Genomic DNA, 11,111 nt, shown 5'->3' on the forward strand with positions numbered 1-11,111 from the left:
GGAAGTTGGTTGTGTCAAAAACATGGCTTAGTCAAGGTATTTAGTAAGTCCTGGTATAATTCCTCATTTGTTCAATCAATTTTTAACTCATATAAGTCAAACTTGGTTAAATTTTGAAGTGCTTAATAAAAATGAGAAATAATAAAACCCTAAATACATGGATGTTGAAATACAAAGTACAAGAATGTGTCCTCAGTACACGAATGCCCCACTCGCACTATCATTTCCATGTTCAGTGGACCGTGAAATTGGGGTAAAAACTCTAATTTGGCATTAAAATTAGAAAGATCATATCATAGGGGACATGTGTACTAAGTTTGAAGTCGATTGGACTTAAACTTCATCAAAAACTACCTTGACCAAAAACTTTAACCTGAAGCGGGACAGACGGACGGACGAACGAACGGACAGACGGACGGACGAACGGACGCACAGACCAGAAAACATAATGCCCCTCTACTATCGTAGGTGGGGCATAAAAAGAAAATTAGGAAGAATCGTGTTTTTACTTTTGAAATACTGTCATATATTCAAATAAGTTTACTTTAAAGTTGTATCCAGTTTTGAACATTAAACATACAAAATTTTCACTTGAAAAATATACAATAACTGTTGACACCTCTTATATATGTTAAATAGTTATGTTAGGTCTCAATGATTTATCATGGATTGACTATAGCTTAATCTGACACATGCACAATGAACATTCAGTACTTGAACTCTTGTAATCAAAATTACAATTGCATAAATAATAGACAATACATAATTACTGAAGCAGGAAAATAACTCGAAATGGAGTCAAAAATAAAGGGAAGATTAAATATTTAAGGAAATGAAGAAATGGTCGGATAATTTCTGCACGACGATGTATAGATCTACCATAATCAGCTGTCTCAAAAATATTTCAAATTAGCATGGAGTCTTGTCAAACCCTTTCAGTTGATGATTATATTTACCAATGTCATGTTCTTTGAGGACTAAGTCTAAATCGGGTAAGTAGTTTATAAGTATCTGCCTCAAAACTTTCTGATCAGCCTGAAAATAAAGTATCGTTAGCAATTAATAGTCAGCTTTAGAGTGAGCACAAACTCTCAGGCAGTAAAAGGAAATCACAAACCTAGAATACAATATCATCTTATAAATCATACCAAACTTCTCATAATTGGCCACACTTCTTATAAGAATGAAAATGAAATTTATGGTTTTAGATTTGTGAAGAAGAATGCAATCTTCGGGGGCATGCCATCATATCGGGTGCTATAAGACCCCATTTAAATGCATATTTACATTGTACTCAAATTCAATTCCATAAGTTTGTCATAAAGATTTGCTATTTCATGATGAATGACATTGACTAACAAATTGACTTTCCATGGATTGCCAATTCTCAGATAAACAGATGCTTATCCATATATCAATAATGCAATTTTATATACATACCTGTATACCTATCAAGGTATGTGAATAATATGATGCAGGTAACAAATCTTCTATGATTGAACACATCATCCAAAAAGCATCCTCTTCTTCCATAAACAATAACAGAGAGCAGCAATCTACAAAACAAATCATATTGATAAATGTAGAGTTATATTTCTAGATTTTGGTTCTTTCTAAAAGAAAGAAAAGGATTTTTCAAACAGTCACTGAACCATGAATAGAGGTCAAGGACAATGTACTTAAAACAGACAGAAACTTTGTTACATAAGGTATCTACAAACAGGGTGTGAAGCATATAGGTCTTTTAACTTCTGAAATTTTAAGCTTTATACATTACAAATAGTTTATGTTGCCCCCTACCTATTATATGTATCCCATACAAGGGAAAAAGAGGACAATGATACTGTTCTTAACAACTAGATACAGTATAATTTCAGTCAACAAAATACTCCAGTTTCTCAAAAGTATCCAATGTCTAAATATATCTATGCTAGCATCAAAAAGGTGTACTGCTAGCTATTGCTTGCTTACTTTACATATTCTAAATGTTTTATTGCAAATAGAAAGTAAAACACTAGAAGAAGTGAAAATGTATCAGATTGTAAGGCAAAACTAGATAAAGCATGGCGACACATATCAAGAACCCTTACTTAAAGTTGATGAGTAAATTGTGACTGATACAAGTTCAGACCGGGAAAGAGAGAAAAAACACAGTAAATCCCCTCCTTTAGAACAGAGGTGTAGCAACTTACCACTCCCGTCCCTTGACAGTATCCAATGTCTGGATATAACCATGCCAGACCCCGCAATACTCTTCTTAACCTAGGTATGCCTGTACCATGTATGTTACAGAAACACGCATTACTGGGCATTGTTCTTAACAAGTCCTGAAAATCAAAAATAACATTTATCATTCATTAAGCAGATGTTATCAAGCTTAAGATTTACCATCAATTTCATTATTCCTAAATGACAAAAATATTGAATAACTAAACGCAACCATTGATGATCTGATGTTGCTTGGTATTTTCCCAATATGGCAAAATATAAGCTGCGCCAGATAGAAATCGACCTAATGCAAGTGTATACATGTGGATGTGCAGGGCTCACACTACTTCAGAATCATAGGGAGAAGTGACTTCTCTTTCTGAAACTGATAAGGAGAAGTGGTGAGATTTGAAAGAGAAGTGCTCTTTCGCGCGCTGGGATACAATGCTTGGATTTTACTATAGTATCAAGGGCGAGATGTAAATGTTCTTTTTATATTGTTCAATTCATATCTGGGTATACAATTAAAGTAACAGTTCAATTTCAAACTTGTTTAAGTTTAGGTTCTTGTGAGAAACTACCAACTAAATATCTAGCACTAAAAAGATTATTTTTTTTTATGTCAAAAGGTAAAGAAGTTATGATGTATAAATTACAATTTAAATAAAAACTATCTTATGTATGAAATTCAGTGTTTCTCATCAAAGGATACATACAAAGTTAAGCTGGGCCATAATAAATTGAATTAGTTTAATAGTCTCAGAGTTAAATCAATATTTTGAAACAATCCATATAAATTATATGGAATTATATACACTAATCAGTTAGATGTAACCAAAAATCTGTTAATGCGTGTGGAATGCATAATTTTGCCTTTTGAGATCATTATTCTTCTGTCAGCTATTCTATCCTATGCCTCCGAAGTTATTATTGTAAAAATACGGGATTTCGGTCATAGCTGGTCCGGATTCAATCCATAGTTAGAAACGGTCAATGGCTGATGAATGCAAGAAAACTAACAAAAATAAACGATGTTTGACAAGCTATTTGGAAAGGAACATGACCTTTTTAATGCAATAAATGGATTAAACATTTATGGAGACAACTTTTGTCACATTTAAATGAAGTAACAAACTTATTTTGCTGCCAAAAGTTAGGTTGATGTACATTTTAGAGTAAACAAGCAACAGAAGCTACAGAAGTTCATGAAGTTAAAAAAGTTTTCTATTTTATTAAATAACCTGCTACACACTGTAAAGACAATGCTTCAACCTCTTTTCTTAAGAAAAATTAATCATTTATGTCTGAATTTAATTAATTATCAATAAAAAATTGATGTTTCATCAACTTGGTGAAAATTGAAGATGTCCGATGACAAAAGCGAGTATCGTAAATAACTGGGCAACTTGTTTTCGCTTTTGGGGGTCGGGGAAAGTGAAGTGACGGTGGGGAAAGCGACTTCTTGGCCCTAGTCGCCTGGTAGCGTGAGTCCTGCATGTGTAAGACTTTGATTGATTTTGGAACATTCAAGTATGATATTAAAGATAAATTTTAGTTTGTTGTAGGGTTCTTATAGCAACTCAATTTTCAAACAGAGACTTTGCAAAAGATTTTTTCTCAAACCAAAATGAGTTAACAGATGCATTGATTATTATCCGATGCAGCTCATATATAAAGATTTTGTTAGTGCACTTGTCTCATTGGCAATAAAACTTCTCATTTCTTTTTCAGCACTTACTCTTCAATAGCTAGGAAATACATAATAATAACAAACAATAAAGTATTTAAGCATCCTTGCAGTAAATAAAGATAACATGTATGTTTGATCTATTTCATTACCTTTTCAATTTGTTTTGATGTCATCAAATGGTCATTAGAACTAGCTTTGACAATATCTTTATATGAAAGATCTGATTTTTCTTTCTTCTCCTGGGCTCCAGAAAGTCTCATCCAAATCTGTGGTCGTAATGAGTGGGGAATACCCAACCTAACCATGCTCTTCAGCTTATCTGATCTTGGTAACCTTGATTCAACCTGTGTTTAAACAATCAACACTTACTATTAAAGAGAATTTTGTATGACGCCCAGAAGTGCTTCATACTAAAAATGTGCACAACATCAAAGCCTTTAAAACCATAAAAAATTTAAAAAGAAATCTTAAATTCTTTTTTCATATTCTTATGACATACAAAATACAACCATGAAATTTAGAATTATATCAAGCTTGTGCGTTTGTTTTAAAGTTATCATGAATACAAAAGCATGATCAGAAAAATGTTTTAAGAAACTAGCCTAGTACTTAAAAAAAATTAATTTGGAAAGGAATTCACTGAGGGCAATAGAATAATACCTTGTCCCATGTCAGGTCTCCAACTTCATTATTATGTGTAAATTCTAAGTAAGCTGTCCATTTCAATCTGTGTTGTGGGTCCTCAACAAATGGAGTACTCAATAATTACTGGAATTTTCTTCTGGTCCATCTGAAAAATGTTCAAAGGTACATAATACACACCATCTGATTTACTGTATTTTATACAGATCTTTGTTCTTAATAAAAAAAATACCAAAGATAAAGTCTAAACAATTAAATCCTCAGATATCTAAGGATCAATGGTGTACTCCATTATGAAAAAATAAACACCAGAAAATAGCCAATGGTGCTGAAGGTGCCGATTTTCAAAAGTAAACAATTATTGACAGATAATGTTTTTACCAAATGGAAACAACTAATCACCGTGATCATGGTAATTCACAGATTTTCCATCTAAGCACCAAGCCTACTCTAATACTTGTAATAAAACTGCAAAGTTTATTTTAAAATGCCATTTTTTGTTGTTGTTGGTTCTTTTTATGATACATTTCAATAAATGTTTAAGCAAACATTATTTTTTTCTGTGTATTAAAATCAAATTATACAACGGGTTATGTTCCTCTCATATACAATGTATGTTATGATGGTATGATACTAAACCCCTAGCGGGAAGGATTGTGCCTGATATTCATATGATGAAACACATAATCTTCCAATCATTTTAATTCAAGTCTGGAATTTGGCATGTCAGTTAAACTGCTAGTAGTCTGTTGTTATTTATGTATTATTGTCATTTTTTTAATTTCTTTGGTTTCATCTACTGACAACTGACTCGGACTTCTCCTGAACTGAATTTTAATGTGCATATTGTTATGCATTTACCTTTCTACATTGGCTAGAGGTATACAGGGCTCACACTACTTCAGAATTATAGGGAGAAGTGACTTCTCTTTTTGAAACTGATAGGGAGAAGTGGTGAGATTTGAAATAGAAGTGCTCATTCGCGCGGTGCGCTACAATGTTTGGATTTTACAATTAAAGGGCAATATGTAAATAATGTTCTTTTTATATTGTTCAATTCATATCTGAGTAAAAAAATTACAATTAAAGTAACATTTGAAATTAAAAGTTGTTTAAGTTTTACTAAGGTTCTTGTGAGAAACTACCAAGTAAATATCTAGCACTAAAAAAAAAAAAAAAAATTTTAAAATGTAAAGAAATTATAATATATCAATTACAATTTGATTTAAAATTATCTTGTGTATGAAATTCAGTGTTTCTCATAAAAAAATATAAAAGTTATTAAGCTGGGCCATAATACATTGATATTAGTATAATAGTCTCAGAGTTAAGCAACTTTAATCAATAGTTCGAAACAATCCATAAAAAATATAGGGAATTATATACACCAATTAATTAGATGCAACCAAAAGTCTCTTAATACGTGTGGAATGCGTAATTTTTTCCTTTGGGATCAATATTCTTCTGTCAGCTGTTCCATCCGTACATCCGTAGTAATTATTGTAAAAGTACGGATTTCGGTCATAGCTGGTCCGGTTCAGATCCGTAGTTTAGAAATCGGTCAATGGCGGACGAAAATTTACAAAAATAAACGCTGTTTGAACAAGTTATTTGGAAAGGAACATGACGTTTTTAATGCAATAAATGAATAAACATTTACTGGAGGCAACTTTTATCACATTTAAATGAAGTAACAAACTTATTTTGCCGCCGAAATTTAGGTGATGTACGTTTTCGAGTAACAAGCACCAGAACTTGCAGAAATGCGTGAAGTGATAAAAAGTTGTATTTTTTATCAAATAACCTGCTACACACTGGGAAGACAATGCTTCAACCTCTTTTCTAAAGATAATGAATCGTTTATGTCTAAATTTCTGTTATTATCAATAAAAAATTGATGTTTCATCAACTTGGTAAAAATTGAAAATGTCCGATGACGGAAGCGACTGACAGCGAGTATCGTCATGGACAGGGCGACTTGTTTTCGCTTTTGGGTGTCGGGGAAAGCGAAGTGACGGTCGGGAAGGCGACTTCTTTGCCCAAGTCGCCTGGTAGCGTGAGCCCTGGTATAGGAGAAGGGTTGAGATCTCATAAACATGTTTAACCCCGCCACATTTTTTGCGCCTGTCCCAAGTCAGGAGCCTTTAGCCTTTGTTAGTCTTGTATTATTTTTAATTTAGTTTCTTGTGTACAATTTGGAGTTTAGTATGGCGTTCATTATCACTGAACTAGTATATCTATTTGTTTAGGGGCCAGCTAAAGGACGCCTCTGGGTGCGGGAATTCTCGCTGCATTGAAGACCTGTTGGTGACCTTCTGCTGTTGTCTGTTGTATGGTCTGGTTGTTGGCTCTTTGACACATTCCCCATTTCCATTCTCAATTTTATAACTTCATGTATAACTGTAACACTATTTGTTTCTACATTTGTACCTTCTTCCTCTACTTTAAACCCAAACTCGTCATATCTATAGTCCAATTCTCCATTTGGGTCTTCTGGCTGCAAGAATAAATTAAAATTTTCTATAGATGTTATTTCTTCTTCTGTTCAAGTGTTATAACATTCCATGAACATAATAAATGTTAAACAAACTAACAATGTTTTATTTTTTTTAACCCAAGACCGCTTTCAAATATAAACTGCAATGTAAGAAAAAGGAAGTAGGTGTGATACTGGGTATTATATACAATATGGATTCCATGTGTATGTGCATGGATGGTAGAAATCTTATAGCTATAACAGTATATGTAAAATCTACCTGATGTGTGTTTATATAAATCCTTAAGGGTGTTATTATACCTGATTACTTAGTTTTGTAAGTATATCTTCTGGCCACATGGATGGTGTGAGTGCTGAAAAAGGTCCTCCAGGCGTCGGTACAAATCCCTGGGGACTAGTGGTGTGACTTGGTGACATGCCAATATGTCCAGATTGTTGTGCAATATCATCTTCATCTTCTGACAAGGTTTCAACTGTAAAAAAATCATGTTAACATTATTGTTGGTACAGCTATAAATAAATGCAATTTCTGAGCTATTATAATTATTAATATAGCTAAGTAAGTAATGCTAAATATATTTTACTCCACAAGTCATAACACACATCAGAGTTTTCTTTCATGCATGTTTTACTTGTGTTTAAGGCCAAACCAAAAAATATGTGTGTAAACTGTACCCGTACCTTCCCTTATTTTATCCCTACCCTAATGTTTTTTGACCAATTTTGAATAAACACTGTTAAAGTCACAGTGTTGCTCCAATAGACTTGTGTAAAATTTAAAAAAAAAACTACCTCCCTTGGTTTTTTTTCATCATGTGACAGGAAAGTGGGTCTCATTGGAGTCTAAGCTAGATACATGAATCTGAAGAAAAAAAACAGTAAGCGGGATCGGGATCAGAACCCCCAATGAGACTTCAAAGGCAACTGGCCCAGTATTAAACACACTTTTCCGTTTGGCCTAATCATTACGAATGCTTAGGTTTATTTACAACTCTTTACACAATAATAAAGAGCATTTTTTTATAACTGTTATTGAGAGTTAGACCCGTAGAAAAGGTGATAGACTTATGCCTAGACTACTGCATTTTTTAACCTTTTTTTTTGCCATTTTCGTTTACCTTCAGTGGCTTTACTACTATATCCGTCCTGATTCCAACCACCAAAAACAGATTTTGCATATTCCATACTGATGTTTTACTGTTATGACATGACGTGTGGGTTGTTAATCTACATTTTCATTCATTATTATTGATTTTCCCCGGTTCTGACGTGCACAGTTGTTTTGTTTACATGCGGACTAATTTAAAAACCGGAAGTGAAAGCGATATCGAATGAAAACCAAATCTTTCAGAACAAAGTCATTCCTTGGACATTTCAATCACCGTATAACTATCTACAGATATTTTTTTATCCATACGAAAAGAAAAAAATGATGGTTAGTTTAAATATATTTATATTTTAACGAACTATGTTCTTAACTTTTTACTGCTTCCCCTTTCTCCTCTTAGCCGTCGTAGACCTCCAACTAATAGGAGCACCCATGTTTTTGAGACTTTTTTTACACATGTGTATGTCTATGGTTTGGGTGATACTAACGGTATAACAAGCTTGCTTATTGAAAACAGAAAGAAATGGGGGCTGATATGAATTTTGTAGCAAAGCTTTGACTTGGGGGGGGGGGGTGGGGGGGGGGGGGGGGGGGGGGCAGGAGGATTTTGAAAATAAATAACGCAGCCTTGATAATCACAAAAATAAATGGTTTGTTCTGTGGTAGTTTGAAAATAAATTACCTGACTTGCAATGTACTGAAAATAAATAACTTAGTAGGTCTAATCGAAAGTAGATGGCACCAGATTCTTCATAAATTCATCTTTTTCCCCCAAAAAGATCGGGAAACACTTAACAAATTTTTTAATAACAAAAGCGGTATAAATATTATTTAATCATACTTGAAATGTCTGAAAATTGGTTTCATTTAACTTGAGGTATATTGTCTCAGGAAACCTTACCTCACTTTTATCATTTAACAGGGGCCGTAACTATATGTAGGAAATTTCAAAACCAAACGCTTTTCTCCATATCAAATTGTGTTCACGGCCTTGTGAGAAGAAAGTTCTGTTTTCCCTCAGACTTATAGCCCTGATTTTTCGGGATCAATGCTTCTTATTTATTTGTCTTTTGTTCATTGGTTGCCCTTTTGTACTTTTTGTATTCTGTTAGTGTTGCATTCATTTTGTAATCTAGAAATTTTGTTATGAACTTGATCATGAGTTTAAAAAAAAATAAAACAGCAGCCACAGACTTAACTATGTGAATTCCATTTTTGCTTTATCATGCACATTGGTCTTTTGATGTTGTCCCTAGAAACTTCAGTCTTACACTGAATTTATACATTTTGCTTTGAGACCAAAATATTGTCAAAAAATTATTAAAACAAAACTTCATTTTCAGATTATGAAATGGTCTTCGGAACACCCAGAAAGCATGATATTGCATCATTTGTTCTATAGTTTCTTGGGCCTTCAGTGGCTCCAAAACCCTTAAAAAATAATTTTTCCTCGTTCCGCTCGGCGTAATATGTTCCCCAATACATTTAAAAGTGCCTAGTTATAACAAAATTTTAATACTCTGTATGTATGCAATACATGTATATGCAGTTGGGAATTTAAAAGATTCATTTCTTCAGAGGGGGATGGTTAATATAATTAAATGGTACATAACGACCTGACTATACTATACATGCTATATGTATTTATTTATTATAAACAAATCATTTAAAAATTGTATGTTTTCGAATATCAAAAATATAGTTGTGAAAATGAATAATCAGTCCCTTGCTTTAATGAAAATGAAAAATCTTGCTTCAATAGTACAGAAAATTAATAATTTGTCCTCTTAGTTTACAAAAATAAATAACCGATCAAAAACAAATCCTCCTGCCCCCCCCCCCCCCCCCCAGAATATCAAATGGTCGTCCCCTAAGGGAAAACACATCAAATACAAGAGGAGATATACGACACAACAGAAGCACAACATTAAGCGGATGTAACCACACATAAACAAACTATATATAGCAATTTTCCTGACTTGGTTCATGACATTTTAATAAAAAAAAATGGTGGGTTGAACCTGATTTTCAGTTTAGCCAAACCTCGCACTTTTGACAGAAATCATTAGGCAAGTATGTACTTCTACCATATAATAGATGATATTTTTCAATGAATTGCCAATTTGGAATGAACTTACTGAAAGAAGAGGGTGGCATCATCATGATCATAATGGTCAGACAAGTTGATCTGCTGATCAAAGATGAGCTGATACCAGGAAGGTACCGAAAACAAACATCACCATATATCTAAAGTGACGATTGCAAAGGACACTTTGAAGCCAATGACAGAGACCAATATGATTTGAAGTGTAGACTGTCCAAAGGAGTCTCCGAGACTTTTTGCTGCTGTTTTGGGACCCGACATCCTTACAAAACGGTTACAACACTGGATCAGTTTTAGTGGAAATGAAAGAAAACATTCCATTCAGAATTATCTATCCAACACAACAGAAAATTATGCTGTCATCTAGAACTCATCTGGCAAATCTAAGTGTGGTACTAAAAGACAAATTCGAAGAGTTAGTACTAGTCTTGCTTTATTCCCCTATTTTAAACTAAAAGACAAACTGAAAGAGTTTGGTATAGCTCTATCCCTATTCAAAACTGAAAGACAAATTGAAAGAGTTGGTATTGCTTTAATTGTTTCATATATATAAAAAAAGAAGGGCAACGTAGATATTCCCAATTCCAAACGAAAAGACAAAATGAACGAGTTGGTATTGCTTTATTCCTCATTCCAAACTAAAAGACAAATTGAAAGAGTTGATATTGCTTTATTCTCCATTCCAAATAAAGACAAAATGAAAGAGTTGGTATTGCTTTATTCCTCATTCCAAACTAAAAGACAAATTGAAAGAGTTGGTATTGCTTTATTCTCCATTAATCCTAAATAAAGACAAAATGAAAGAGTTGGTATTGCGTTATTCCTTATTCCAAACTAAAAGACAAATTGAAAGAGTAATTAA

The 11,111-nt window shown here is 33.2% G+C and overlaps 1 protein-coding gene and 1 long non-coding RNA gene across 2 annotated transcripts; both read right to left on the bottom strand.

The window, feature by feature from the left end:
• Nucleotides 1-990: 990 nt before the first annotated feature.
• On the bottom strand, nt 991-1,549 carry LOC139507634 (uncharacterized). The gene is made up of 2 exons (XR_011660782.1): nt 1,441-1,549; nt 991-1,035 (listed from the first exon to the last, which is right to left on the bottom strand). It is a non-coding gene; the product is annotated as an uncharacterized lncRNA (long non-coding RNA).
• A 643-nt stretch (nt 1,550-2,192) lies between these two features.
• LOC139507633 (small G protein signaling modulator 3 homolog) lies at nt 2,193-8,334 on the bottom strand. Its single transcript, XM_071295828.1, has 6 exons — nt 8,156-8,334; nt 7,338-7,510; nt 6,971-7,037; nt 4,559-4,688; nt 4,048-4,242; nt 2,193-2,327 (listed from the first exon to the last, which is right to left on the bottom strand). Exons 1-4 carry the CDS (start codon nt 8,220-8,222, stop codon nt 4,657-4,659), a joined length of 339 nt encoding a protein of 112 aa, XP_071151929.1. The 5' UTR covers nt 8,223-8,334; the 3' UTR covers nt 2,193-2,327; nt 4,048-4,242; nt 4,559-4,656.
• Nucleotides 8,335-11,111: the final 2,777 nt, after the last annotated feature.

The sequence above is a fragment of the Mytilus edulis genome, unplaced genomic scaffold, assembly GCF_963676685.1.
Source record: "Mytilus edulis unplaced genomic scaffold, xbMytEdul2.2 SCAFFOLD_1665, whole genome shotgun sequence".
Lineage (NCBI taxonomy): Eukaryota > Metazoa > Mollusca > Bivalvia > Mytilida > Mytilidae > Mytilus > Mytilus edulis.